This window comes from Oncorhynchus tshawytscha, linkage group LG13, assembly GCF_018296145.1.
Source record: "Oncorhynchus tshawytscha isolate Ot180627B linkage group LG13, Otsh_v2.0, whole genome shotgun sequence".
Taxonomy (NCBI): domain Eukaryota; kingdom Metazoa; phylum Chordata; class Actinopteri; order Salmoniformes; family Salmonidae; genus Oncorhynchus; species Oncorhynchus tshawytscha.
The window spans coordinates 59300891-59315027 of NC_056441.1; the positions used below are offsets into that span (position 1 = coordinate 59300891).

The 14137-nt window shown below is 46.6% G+C and overlaps 1 protein-coding gene across 2 annotated transcripts in view; it reads right to left on the reverse strand.

The window, feature by feature from the left end:
• The window catches only part of LOC112265411 (sortilin-related receptor), a 71460-nt gene that overhangs the window by 9066 nt on the left and 48257 nt on the right, over positions 1–14137 (reverse strand). For both annotated transcript variants that reach the window (XR_006078675.1, XM_042296056.1), the window contains exons 17-35: positions 12513–12685; positions 12175–12306; positions 9585–9676; positions 9108–9354; positions 6543–6681; positions 6156–6329; positions 5204–5317; positions 4741–4863; positions 4427–4546; positions 4205–4330; positions 3881–3991; positions 3476–3607; positions 3014–3145; positions 2769–2903; positions 2505–2657; positions 1689–1889; positions 1222–1350; positions 730–856; positions 36–205 (exon numbers count right to left, since the gene is read on the reverse strand). Coding sequence is in view for 1 of the 2 variants with exons in the window: in XM_042296056.1 (XP_042151990.1) it covers positions 36–205; positions 730–856; positions 1222–1350; positions 1689–1889; positions 2505–2657; positions 2769–2903; positions 3014–3145; positions 3476–3607; positions 3881–3991; positions 4205–4330; positions 4427–4546; positions 4741–4863; positions 5204–5317; positions 6156–6329; positions 6543–6681; positions 9108–9354; positions 9585–9676; positions 12175–12306; positions 12513–12685 (2730 nt within the window). In the remaining variant the exon portion in view is untranslated. The remainder of the gene's footprint in view (positions 1–35; positions 206–729; positions 857–1221; positions 1351–1688; positions 1890–2504; positions 2658–2768; positions 2904–3013; positions 3146–3475; positions 3608–3880; positions 3992–4204; positions 4331–4426; positions 4547–4740; positions 4864–5203; positions 5318–6155; positions 6330–6542; positions 6682–9107; positions 9355–9584; positions 9677–12174; positions 12307–12512; positions 12686–14137) is intronic.

Consider the following 14137-nt stretch of genomic DNA (forward strand, 5'->3'; position numbering starts at 1 on the left):
GGAAAGTCGTGTGGTGTACACGGGACAGTACTCACATCCCTCGGGCGTTCGCAGGGTCAACACATCGTTGGTCTTGTGCTGCTTGCTGAGACACTGGGTCAGAACCTTCACCTGGTACGTGGTGTCTGGCTTCAGCACCGACAGGGTGTAGCTGCTCTTGTTGCTGTGTGTGTCCATAGAGGTCCACTGTTGGGTGCCCACCAGCCTAGCAAACAGAGACAGATAAACACACACACACAGTCAGACACACAATTAGACACATAGGTGCATAAGCGACAAAAGCGGTCGCTTAGGGGCCACCGGCCAAACTTGTAGTAATCATGGCTGAATATTGACAGGGCATGTGCCCAGGGCCCTGACCTCCAGGGGGCCCCCATTGATTTTGTTAGTCATTCTGACACAGATATCATATTAATGTCAAAGTCATGGTGAAATGTGTAATATAGCAGGGAATTAGCTTTAAAACTGCATCTCCGCCTCATGGAAAACTTAGTAGAATTGCAATACAATTACAGAAAACTTGATTTAAAACTGCAACATTTTCTCTATGCCCCATGGCACTGCAGGAAATTAACTTTAAAACTTAAATTCTTCTCTGCCGTCAAGAGGGGGGCCACTAAAATGTTTTGCCGCAATGTTGGGGGGGGCAACCAAATCTTACTTAGGGCCCCCAAAAGGCTAGAGCTGGCCCTGGACACACACACAAAACACACAGACTGACTGGCTGACCTGTAGTAGATGAGGAAGTAGCAGGAAGCCAGGGGCAGGTTCTTAGGCCTGGACCAGGTGAGGGTGATGGCGCCAGAGAAGTCTGCCGTCCACCGCAGGTTCTGGATCTTGTAGACCAGAGAGTCGGCTACAGAGAGACAGGTCAGAAACACACCCCCAGTACAAACGTTAGAGAGGAGAGATGAAAAGAGTGAAAAGATGAGTGAAGACTTCGCTTATGTAAATTGAATTGGGTGCGTGACATGATTTTCATTCAAAGTATATGACATCGTAATACACAGCAGAGCCACTTCCTGCTTACAGAAATAAAAAACAATAACATTATAATTGGCCAGGACTGCCACTATACTAGCTCTGTTTCAAGAGCCAATAGAGGCAGTCTTCCTTGGGCAGATTTGAAGTCTGTTTTTGTTGACGTCTGTAAAGCAGGATGATGTCATATTCCCGAGGCTCCCTTTAAGTGCGGAAGAAGGCCGGCTACTGAAGACTCACAGGTGCAGTTGTCCTCGTCACTGTGGTCGGAGCAGTCCATGAAGCCGTCACACTTCTCACCGTCCAGCAGACAGGCTTCCCCGTCAGCGCAGTGCGTGCCGTTAACACATGTCAGAGGCCCTCGTGTAGCTATCAGAGAGAGAGTGTGAGGGGGGGGTTGGGTTGGGAAGACAAGGAGGAAGGGAAAGAGAGAAAAGGGGAAGAGAAAGTGTGAGAACCACATCTCCTTTTCGAAGGTTTCTTTGCACGCTGAGTGAAACGTCAACGTTCAAGTGTCTTAGTCTTGCTGTGGATCTGTGTTTCTTACAACATTTTGTGCATTTTATGAATAAACACCGTTACTGGGTTGGCTACGTGTTTCACCCTTTTGGCCAGTTCGAAAGTCCCCACTCACGTCTGTGTATTGACTGACTGACATAGGCCCCATGAGGAGCATAGGTCATCCACACACTGTGTGTAACACTTACGACAGTGGGCTTCGTCCGAACCGTCCAGGCAGTGCTGGTGGCCGTCGCAGCGCTGCCAGTCGGGGATGCAGGTGGGGGGCTTCCGGCAGAGGAACTGGCTCTTACTGCAGCGGCCAGGGGGCAGGGGAGGGGCGTGGGTGGGCCACGGGGCCTGTGTCGCCGTGCCGTTGGCTGTGCCGTTGGCTGTGCCGTTGGCTGTGCCTAGGAAACAAAACATAACCACAGGGCCAGTTCCAGAACAAATCAGTTGGACGGGCATCTGATTTTTTTGATAAGAGGGCACGCTTTTTTTTTTTCATGGGACTTCCTACGTATATTATTTTTAATAGATTTTAAAGTATAGACATGTAATTTAACTGCAAAAAATGTATTACATTTTTATGTCGCACGAACACAACCAGTCAAGATATTTTCATCGCATTATCAAAAGAATCCCTTCCAAAAGTAAGTTACCTTTGCACGTTCGTCCAAACTAATTCCAGCATCCGAACAGTGCACTGTGCACCCGTCAACTTTCCTTCAATTCGTGTCTGAAACTCTCCCCCCGGAGAAAGCATCCGAGCGAGCCAATCAGCGCCCCTCTGTCTTACTAGTCTAATGACCAATTCCCACCATATTGTTTTCACCTGTCAAGTATTTTCCAATCACTGCAGATGAATGAAAGGAGACAAATAGCTCCAAAGTGTTTTCTAGTCAAGACACATGGTCAGTAATAACCACCCTGGCCCTACCTAGCTACATACAGCTGTATAACTAGTCCTGAGCTGTGTAGCCACGGTGACAAGCCCTTTGGTGTAGATGGAGACAGTGGTTCACCTGTGGGACAGCCCAGTTCATCACTGCCATCGGGACAGTCAGCGTAGCCGTCACACACCCAGGAGTTGACTATACAGGCTCCCGAGCCACAGTGGAAGCGGTTAGGGGCGCAGGACGATGGGCCTGGGGCAGGGGTGTGGGGCGTGACTCCTCCTAAGAAAACAAGAGAGAGGAAGAGGTTGAAATACACATAACACTTCAAATGGTTTGGTCATAGAGATCTGGCAGGAATAACTGAGTGAGTGAGTGAGTGAGTGTGTTTACCAGTGCACTGAGCCTCATCAGACCAGTCTCCGCAGTCATTCTCTCCGTCACACTTCCACCAGGAGGGCACACAGCGCCCGTTACGACACTCGTACTGGAAGTCCCGTGTGCAGCCTGGCCCCTCAGTGGGGGAGCCTGAAACATATACACACTCAGGAATAATCTCATTTCTAGATACATTCATTTATAAAGTGCTGCAGTGTACATAGCTGACACGTGCACACACACACATTGTGTGTACTCACCACAGTTGGCCTCATCAGAGTAGTCCCCGCAGTCGTTCATACCGTCACACTTCCACCCCAGGCTCACACACACTCCGTTGGCACACTGGAAGTTGTAGGCGTCACACGTCTTCTCAAACTCAGGGTGAGTGGCTAGAGAGACGGGTGGCAATCAATACAACAAACGACAACAACTTACTTCAATGCCTTTCTAGTATCGATGGATTCATTTTGTTTTTCCTGAGCCAACCAAACATGTTCCTGGGTCATGGAGAAAACAAGGAGTGAAAGCAGATAAGGAATGCGTGCTTCTTTTCCGTTGCACAGTGTTTTGAAACGGATTTCATATGAACACGACCCAGGTCCGGTCACACGCACAGGAAGAAAAACCCTGGGCTTTGTAACAGCAAATGTATTTAGTGACTGTTGCAGCTGTAGTGTTTTCTGCGATAGTAGTGGTGGGGTTAGTGGAGAAGGACTCACAGCAGCCGGCGTAGGCCACGTCCTCATCGGATCCGTCCTCGCAGTGTTTGGTGCCGTCACACACCAAAGACTGGAACAGGCACTGGGCTCGGTTCTGACACACAAAATCCATGTAGCGCGTACACAGGGGATCTGCAAGGAGGACACACACACACAGTACTACTATATTACAATGGGATTTACGGCTGATATATTCTCAACCAACCTCAGGTGAACGTATTGATGACAAAAACCAGTCCATGACAAAAGCCCTCAAAACGTTTCCGTTTTTCGAAAGACCAAAGTGCATCTGGGGGCGAAAAACAAACTGTCTGCAGCATAGAAAGAGATCCTATTCCCCCGGAGATACGATTTCTATAGTTTGCAGTCTAGTTTCGGGGTTAAGACATTCCGTTGGTCACTCACCACAGTGTTGCTCGTCGGCGCCCCCTGGGCAGTCTTGTACTCCGTTGCAGTGTGCGCTGGCAGGCAGACAGGTGCCGTTGGAACACAGGAAGCCATTACAGCGATCCCCCACTGTCAACAACAACACAGCATCTGTTAGTGCCAAGCCATCCTATCGAAGACAGTGCACGGAAATCTGGGTAACACTTTGCTTGAACTGTCCATAAAGGCGACCGAACACTGTCATAGCGCTGTCGTAACAATGACATAGCATCATGGGTGTTGGTGTCAAGCAGAGAGAGAGCTGTGTCTATGCGCGCGCGTGTTGGGTGTGTGTGTCCTCACCGCAATGCGCTTGCTCCTCGTCAGAGCTGTCCTGACAGTCGTCATCACCGTCACACACCCAGCGCTTAGGGATACAGTGGCCCGTGAGACACTGGAACCTACTGGCCTCACAGGTGTGGTGACCCACTGAGACCGGGAGGGAGGGAGAGAGAGAGATGGAGAGACTAAGAGAGAGACGGAGGTTGTGCAACGTTCTCCTTTTGAACATGGCCCTGATCTCACCTGTACAGTTGGCTTCATCCGACCAGTCCCTGCAGTCGTTGTCTCCGTCACATCGCCAGGCCTCGCGGATACACACACCCCGCGCACACGTGAACTCCCCTGGTCCACACTGGTGACTCTCTGGGATACACACACACACACACACACAGTCAGTAATCAGAGGCAGCATCACATAGGCTATATACAATCTCAAAAGTCATACAGGATAAAGCACACTTTGTCAGGAAAAAAACATGCTTGGAAGTGTGTGCACACACGCGACGGAATGGACGGATACAAAACATGCACACACACACACACTCTCTTCCTCGTACCACAGTGTTCCTCGTCACTGTTGTCCCCACAGTCGTCCTCGTGGTCACACTTGAAGGCCAGCGGGATGCAGGAGCCGGACACCACACAGCGGAACTGGATGGACGGGTCACAGGAGGTGGTGGCTGGAGGGACAGGGGGCAGAGGGACAGACAGAATGACAGGGTGTTGACACTGAGCCCGGAAGGACAGAGAGAAAGAACAGCAGCAGAGACCCAAAGCAGAGTGTATTGTGACAGTAACAAACTCAAGTCTGGCTCTATTGAACATTAGCTGTTGTATCCATTTTAGTCACCATTTACCTTCCCAACCAGGATTCCACACCCAACCATTTTATATTATAAGACTAAAACAGAATAATCTGTGAGTGAGTGAGTTGTCCATTGTCTAGCTGTGCATCTGAAATGGCCTGCCCAAAAGTAGTGCACTATATAGGGAATAGGGTGTAATTTCGCCTCCACTCACGGCACTCCTGCTCGTCGCTCATGTCGCCACAGTCGTTGTCGCTGTCACACTTCCAGATGCTGCTGATACACTTGCCGTTGGAGCAGCGGTACTGGTTGGACAGGCACGTGTGTTCTGGGGGAGTTGAATTTCATTCCATTTTGGGTTACAAATAAAGCACACAGCATCAAGAAGTGTATCTGAATCCTAAAGGATCTCCTCTAGTGGTCCAAGGAGAACAACAAACAGAGTCAGACGGACAGTCAGGGAGAGAGGGAGAGGAGGACAGTGGTCTGTCCGCAGAGATCTTCAATACCGATTCCTGGCGACAGACCCAACGCAGGCTGTGCAGGGTTTTGTTTCAGCCCAGTACGAACACGCCTGATTCAACTCATTGCTTGGTGATTAGTTGAACTAGGTGACACGGGTGTTAGTGCTAGGATGGAACAAAAGCCTGCACCATTGTGGATCTGTTGTAGTGTGAAAGGGTCGTCTGAAGGACGACGTTGAGAACCTCAACACATGATCATGCATCTGTTTATCATCTATGCATAGTCAATTTACCCCTCCCTACATGTACATTTTACCTCAATTACCTCGACTACCCCGTACCCCTGCACATTGACTCGGTACCGGTACCCCCTGTATATAGCCTCATTATTGATATTTTATTGTGTTACTATTTTTCCTTTAATTTATTTAACACCTTCGTCCTACTTTTTCAAACTCTGAATTGTTGGTTAAGTGCTTGTAAGTAAGCATTTCACTGTCAGGTCTACCTACGCCTGTTGTTTTCGGTGCATGTGACAAATAACATTTGATTTGATCAGTAGTATTTTGTACCCGGCGAGACCATTGGGTGTGTGTGTGTGTGTGTGTGTGTGTGTGTGTGTGTGTGTGTGTGTGTATGTTTGTGTGCACGTGTGTCTGTCAGAGAGAGTGTGCGCACGTATGTGAGTGTGCCAGGACTCACCTGTCTTGACGCAGGTGCTGTTGTGGAGCTGGTAGCCGGTGGGACACTGGCACTGGAGCTGTCCGTCGGGTCGGGTGGTGGTGGGCGTGCCGTCGGGGCAGACACAGGTGTGGCGGTGCCCGGGCTGGGGCAGACACAGTAGGCTGCAGGGTTGGTCTGCACAGGCATTATGGCCTGGAGGAGAGTGGACACACACACACACAAAGGTTTGTCATGAGCTCTGCTGACGTAGTGGGGGTGTCCAAACAAAACTTCCACTGTTGTCGCTTCCAGAGTAACATTCTGCCTACACATAATAACTCTTTACCGCTGACCGTCAAAGTTCTTGGAAGGCTTACTTAGAATGGGCATTGATTCTTAAATATGGTTTCGCTGCTTGTCTCTCACCTCTGGTCTTGCCCTTGTAGAAGATTTTGAGGTCCATGACCCCAGTCAGTCTACCCACTATCAGCTCATTGTCCTTGGAACCTGCCTTGGAAGCCTTGAAGATGCCCCTCCTTGACCAGTCATCCCAGTACAGGTCATTCTGAAAAACACACACAAGCCAATGAGGATTTGCCCAGTAACTGGGAGATTATATGAAAACAAACATAGATATACTTCTACAATGGGACTGTGCTCCCCAGTGTTGCACACTCAATAACCGTAAAAAGGTAGAATCTCTGCGATATGACTTCATCATACACAGAGGGCCGACTTTTTGCTTCCAGACATCAGTAACATTCTTATTGGACAAGACTGCCTCTATTGGATAACTCCAAAGACACATTTATACTGACTCTACACACACGCCCACTCACACTCTGTTTATCTTATATCCTGTTGCCTAGTCCCCTTACCCCTATACATATCTACCTCCATCACTCCAGTACCCCTGTCCCCTTACCCCTATACATATCTACCTCCATCACTCCAGTACCCCTGTCCCCTTACCCCTATACATATCTACCTCCATCACTCCAGTACCCCTGTCCCCTTACCCCTATACATATCTACCTCCATCACTCCAGTACCCCTGTCCCCTTACCCCTATACATATCTACCTCCATCACTCCAGTACCCCTGTCACCTTACCCCTATACATATCTACCTCCATCACTCCAGTACCCCTGTACCCCTATACATATCTACCTCCATCACTCCAGTACCCCTGTCTACCCATATACATATCTACCTCCATCACTCCAGTACCCGTCACCTTACCCCTATACATATCTACCTCCATCACTCCAGTACCCCTGTCACCTTACCCCTATACATATCTACCTCCATCACTCCAGTACCCGTCACCTTACCCCTATACATATCTACCTCCATCACTCCAGTACCCGTCACCTTATCCCTATACATATCTACCTCCATCACTCCAGTACCCCTGTCACCTTACCCCTATACATATCTACCTCCATCACTCCAGTACCCCTGTCACCTTACCCCTATACATATCTACCTCCATCCTCCAGTACCCGTCACCTTACCCCTATACATATCTACCTCCATCACTCCAGTACCCTGTCACCTTACCCCTATACATATCTACCTCCATCACTCCAGTACCCGTCACCTTACCCCTATACATATCTACCTCCATCACTCCAGTAGTCACCTTACCCCTATACATATCTACCCCCATCACTCCAGTACCCGTCACCTTACCCCTATACATATCTACCTCCATCACTCCAGTCACCTTATCCCTATACATATCTACCTCCATCACTCCAGTACCCGTCACCTTACCCCTATACATATCTACCTCCATCACTCCAGTACCCGTCACCTTACCCCTATACATATCTACCTCCATCATCCAGTACCCGTCACCTACCCCTATACATATCTACCTCCATCATCCTACCTTACCCCTATACATATCTACCTCCATCACTCAGTACCCGTCACCTTACCCCTATACAGTCCATCACCCAGTGTCACCTTACCCCTATACATATCTACCCCCATCACTCCAGTACCCGTCACCTACCCCTATACATATCTACCTCCATCACTCCAGTACCCGTCACCTTACCCCTATACATATCTACCCCCATCACTCCAGTACCCGTCACCTTACCCCTATACATATCTACCTCCATCACTCCAGTACCCGTCACCTTATCCCTATACATATCTACCTCCATCACCCAGTACCCGTCACCTTACCCCTATACATATCTACCTCCATCACTCCAGTACCCCTGTCCCCTTACCCCTATACATATCTACCTCCATTCCAGTACCCCTGTCCCCTTACCCCTATACATATCTATCACTCCTCCATCACCTACCCCATACATATCTACCTCCACCTCCAGTACCCGTCACCCCTATACATATCTACCTCCATCACTCCAGTACCCGTCACCTTACCCCTATACATATCTACCTCCATCACTCCAGTACCCGTCACCTTACCCCTATACATATCTACCCCCATCACTCCAGTACCCCTGCACATTGTAAATATGATATTGAAACTGACCAAGTATATAGTATGCTAACTTAATGTGCTATTCATATTTATTCTTATTTCCCATGTGTTTGTTATAGTATTACATTGTAATTAATAACTGCATTGTTGGGTTTTGAGTTTGTAAGAAAGGCATTTCACTGTACTTGTGCACGCGACATTAAATACTTTAACAATGTGGACATGCCTCAAGGGAGGAGACAAATTTGGAAGAGCCAATAGTGACAGTCCTAGGCCATTTTGAGTTCTGCTGTTGATGACATCTGCAAGCAGGAAGTTGACCGGCTGTGCATGAAGAGGTCATATTGCAGAGTCTACCTTTAAAGACGTTAGACAAACATACTAAGCTTGTAGGCATTTATAAGTGATATTCTTCAAGAATCAATGGGTATACATCATTCATTTAAATGATCGAAAACAGATGTAAATATCACAGAGTGGGCCTTAATACTCCACAAGTGCATCAACCGTTCTAAAATAACCTTGAAAACAGCAATGGCATAGGGGTGAGGCAGGCCCTCCATGACCACGTTGCGCTGCCCGCCGGCGAAGTCGGCCCGCTCGATGCGGTCGCCATAGGCCTCGGTCCAGTACAGCCATTGGTCGTCTGCCGTGATGCCGTTGGGCCAGCGGACGCCCTCGGACACGATGCATGACACGTTGGAGCCGTCCATGTAGCCGCGGTACACGCCGGCCGCGCGGTCGCCCCAGTCCGTCCAGAACATCAGGCTGGTAGGAGAGGAGTCACAGATTAGCCAAGTATATCAGACAGATATTAACACTGATGTTATTTATGTTAAAGGGGCAATCCACAGTTCAAACAAAGAGCTAAAGTCTAAAATGGCTGTAGCAATCACAGATCGCCCCTTTAACAGTCGGTCATCTGGGAGCCCCTTTTTGTGATTTAAAAGCTTCATAAATGCATTTGGCAGATATTCAAGGTAATTAGACTGTGCTACCTCTCTCCTGGCATGAGGACCAGAGCTCTGGGATGCTCCAGCACTGAGGAGTTGAGCAGAGTGTGACGTAGGTCCCCATCAGGGTTAGACACCTACACAACACATACACATAGAGTGGGTCTCCATCATCACACACTGTATTGCCTGATACTATACAGTAGCATGCGATCTACCAGGTGAGGATATAAATATAAATCAAACAAGGCTTCAATAAGATGGAGAGAAAAGGATACAGTGCATTCCAAAAGTATTCAGAGCCCTTGACGTTTCCCACATTTTGTTAGGTTACAGCCTTATTCTAAAAAATGTATTAAAAATGGTGTTCGTTCCTCATCAAAGAAAACAAATCTTCAGACAATACCCCATAATGACAAAGAAATTAGGTTTTTCAATTGTGTTGCCAATGTATTAAAAATTAAAAACTGAAATATCACATTTACATAAGTATTCAGACCCTTTACACAGTGCTTTGCTGAAGCACCTTCGGCAGCGATTACAGCCTCAAGTCTTCTTGGGTATGACGCTACAAGCGTGGTACACCTGTATTTGGGAAGTTTATCCCATTCTTCTCTGCAGATCCTCTCAAGCTCTGTCAGTTTGGATGTGGCGTGTTGCTGCTATTTTCATGTCTCTCCAGAGATGTTAGATCGGGTTCAAGTCTGGACTCTGGCTTGGCCACTCAAGGACATTCAGAGACTTGTCCCGAAGCCACTCCTGCGTTGTCTTGGCTGTGTGCGTAGGGTCATTGTCCTGTTGGAAAGTGAACCTTCGCCCCCGCCTGAGGTCCTGAGCGCTCTGGAGCAGGTTTTCATCAAAGATTTCTCTGTACTTTGCTCTGGTTAATTTGTTCCCTCGATCCTGACCAGTCTCCAAGTCCCTGCCACTGAAAAAAACATACCCACAGCATGATGCTGCCACCACCATGCGTCACCATAGGCCTGATCGGTGGAGCACTGCAGAAGTTGACCCATCTCCACAGAGGAACTCTGGAGCTCTGTCAGAGTGACCATCAGGTTCTTGTTCACCTCCCTGACCAAGGCCCTTCCCCAATTGCTCAGTTTGGCCGGGTGGCCAGCTCTAAGAAGACTCTTGGTGGTTCCAAACTTCATCCATTTATGAATGATGGAGGCCACTGTGTTGTTAGGGACCTTCAATGCTGCAGAAATGCTGCAGAAATGCTGTGCCTCGACACAATCCTGTCGCGTAGCTCTATAGACAATTCCTTCGACCTCATGGCTTGGTTTTTGCCCTGACAACTGTGGGACCTTATATAGACAGGTGCGTGTCTTTCCAAATCATGTCCAATCAATTGAATGTACCACAGGTGGACCTGCAAAATCGGCAGTGTATCAAATACCTGTTCTCCCCACTGTAAAAGATCCCAGAAATGTTCCATACACACAAAAAGATTATTACTCTAACATTTAGTGCACAAATGTGTTTACATCCCTGTTAAATCAAATCAAATTGTATGTCACATGCACGGAATACAAAGGGTAGACGTTACCGTGAAATGCTTACTTATAAGCCCTTAACCAACAGTGCAGTTCAAGAAATAGAGTTAAGAAAATATTGACTAAATACATTAAAGTAAAAAACACAATAAAAAGTATCACAAAATGACGTAACAATAACAAGGCTATATACAGGGAGTACCAGTACCAAGTCCTTTGCGGGGACAATGGGTACTTTGTACATGTAGGGAAACCTAGTCAGTTGTCCAACAATGTATTCAACTGAAATGTGTCTTCCCGCATTTAACACAGCCACTCTGAATCAGAGAGGTGTGGGGGGGTGCCTTAATCGACATCCACGTCTTCAGCGCCCGGGGAACAGTTGGTTAACGGTCTTGCTCAGGGGCAGAACGACAGATTTTTACCTTTGTCAGCTCAGGGATTTGATCCAGTTACCGGCCCAACGCTCTAACCACTAGGCTATGGGTAAAGTTACTAAAGTGACTACCGGTATGCATAGATAATAAACAGTGAGTAGCAGCAGTTTAAAGACTAAGAGTGGAGGTCAATGTAAATAGTTTGATTAATTGTTCAGCAGTCTTATGGCTTGGGGGAAGAAGCTGTTAAGGAGCCTTTTGGACCCAGACTTGACGCTCTGGTACAGCTTGCCGTGCAGTAGCTGAGAGAACAGTTTACGACTTGGGTGACTGGAGTATTTGACAATATTTTGGGCCTTCCCCTGACACCGCCTTTTAAATAGGTCCTGGATGGCAGGAAGCTTTACCTGTGGGATCATCTTAGACCAGCCACCTGGACAGTTTATGAAACTGAGGTGTATTTCTGTCTGTAATAAAGCCCTTTTGTGGGGAACAACTCATTCTGATTGGCTGTGCCTGCCTTCCTAATGGGTGCAGCCTGGAAGGGCATAGGCCCACCCATTTGGGAGCCAGGCCCACCCATGGCTGCACCCCTGCCCAGTCATGTGAAATCCATAGATTTGGGCCTAATGAATGTATTAGCTGATTTCCTTATATGAACTGTAACTCAGTAAAATTGTTGAAATTGTTGCATGTTACATTTATATTTTTGTTCAGTATCTATCAAATATTGGACAAATCCCTGTTTCTCATGTTTACCTCAATCTTTTGCGCTCCGGCATCCACCCAGTAAAGCAGCCTGCTGATGGGGTCAAAGGTGAGGGCCTCCACATTCTGCAGGTCTTTCCTTACGATCACTTCCTGTCCCGTACTGCCGTTCAGACAAAGCCTCTGGAGGGGGAGGACAGGGAGGGAGTGTGTACATACTTTTCACTAATCACGATACACAATGTACTTTTGGTCTCAGAAGTGTGTACAGGATAGATTTTGTGTCTTAAATGGTACTTTATTGCATATATAGTATACAAGCAATATACTTATATAGGGAATAGGGTAAGTCATGGCTACATCGGAGTGCCTTCTGTGAAGGCCCTGACCTGTATGGTGTCCAGCGAGATGTCGGCCCAGTAGAGGCAGTTCCTTTCGTAGTCAAAGTCCAGGGCCACGGCCTCGCGGAGACCAGAGAGGGGCAGGGCCTGGTCGGTCCCTGTGGCCAGGTCATAGCGATGGATGGAGTTCCTCACAGCGTACAGGATGAACTCATTACTCTCTGGAGAAGACCAGGTGGAAAAAAAACACTTAATACAATTCATTCTAATCTATAGCCATGTGAAGAGTAACAACTGGTAAGAAAAACGCAACAAATTGCATTTGATTTTGTATCCAGCTGTGTATACGACAGTATTATTTTGTATCCAGCTGTGTATACGACAGTATTATTTTGTATCCAGCTGTGTATACGACAGTATTATTTTGTATCCAGCTGTGTATACGACAGTATTATTTTGTATCCAGCTGTGTATACGACAGTATTATTTTGTATCCAGCTGTGTATACGACAGTATTATTTTGTATCCAGCTGTGTATACGACAGTATTATTTTGTATCCAGCTGTGTATACGACAGTATTATTTTGTATCCAGCTGTGTATACGACAGTATTATTTTGTATCCAGCTGTGTATACGACAGTATTATTTTGTATCCAGCTGTGTATACGACAGTATTATTTTGTATCCAGCTGTGTATACAACAGTATTATTTTGTATCCAGCTGTGTATACGACAGTATTTATTTTGCATACAGCAGTAATGCATGTCTAAAACAATTTCCCCTCAGGGAAATTAAAGTTCATCCAACCATATGCATTTATGTATAAAATGTGAGTAATTTCACTTTTCATGAATTCACAAATAGCTATTGTCACAGCAGTTATTGTCCCCGAGGTCTAACTTACGTGTGTTGTTGCTGTAGCCGATGATCTACTGCTGGGACTAACCTTTCTATCTTTAACTAAATTCACCCCATAATATGTGACTAAAAGTATCTTTTGCCTCAAATTGTACAACAGAGTTTCTTTAAGGTCTAAGATAAAACTGTGTGGCCCACACCAAATAAACCCGTCATGACCCACAACCCACAAGGTAACATATGGAATTGTTTTAAAATAGTAATTCAATGGATCATTTAGCTATTTGATTATGATTTTTAGGCCCTTTAGGTATCCCTCCCCAAAATATTTCAAAATAATTTGATAAAATACTGAATTTGGTCTTTACTACTATAGCCCATAGAAATGCATTGAATAACACATTCATAAAAATGCAAAAAAATGAATCCTAATACTGTTTTGAAGTGTCTGTCCTATATCTAAGAGATATAAGAAAGCTCAGGAAATATACATATTTTTTTGGACACATTTAACCCCTTGTTTATGTTGCCACAAAAGGACCTCCATATTTCTATGGGTTACCGTCAGACGAGACCCATGATACTTGTGGGGGTCGTAGAGCAAAACCGAGAACATCCTTGTGAGAGTCTCCCCTTTCCATAATGGCATTTACAAGGTAAAGTATTTGTGAACCCAGTATATCAAGAATCTCAGAGTATCTCTCATTCATTCATTCATTTAGGTGTCTCTTATTCATTCATTCATTCAGGGGTCTCTTATTCATTCATTCAGGGGTCTCTTATTCATTAATTCATTCATTCAGGGGTCTCTTA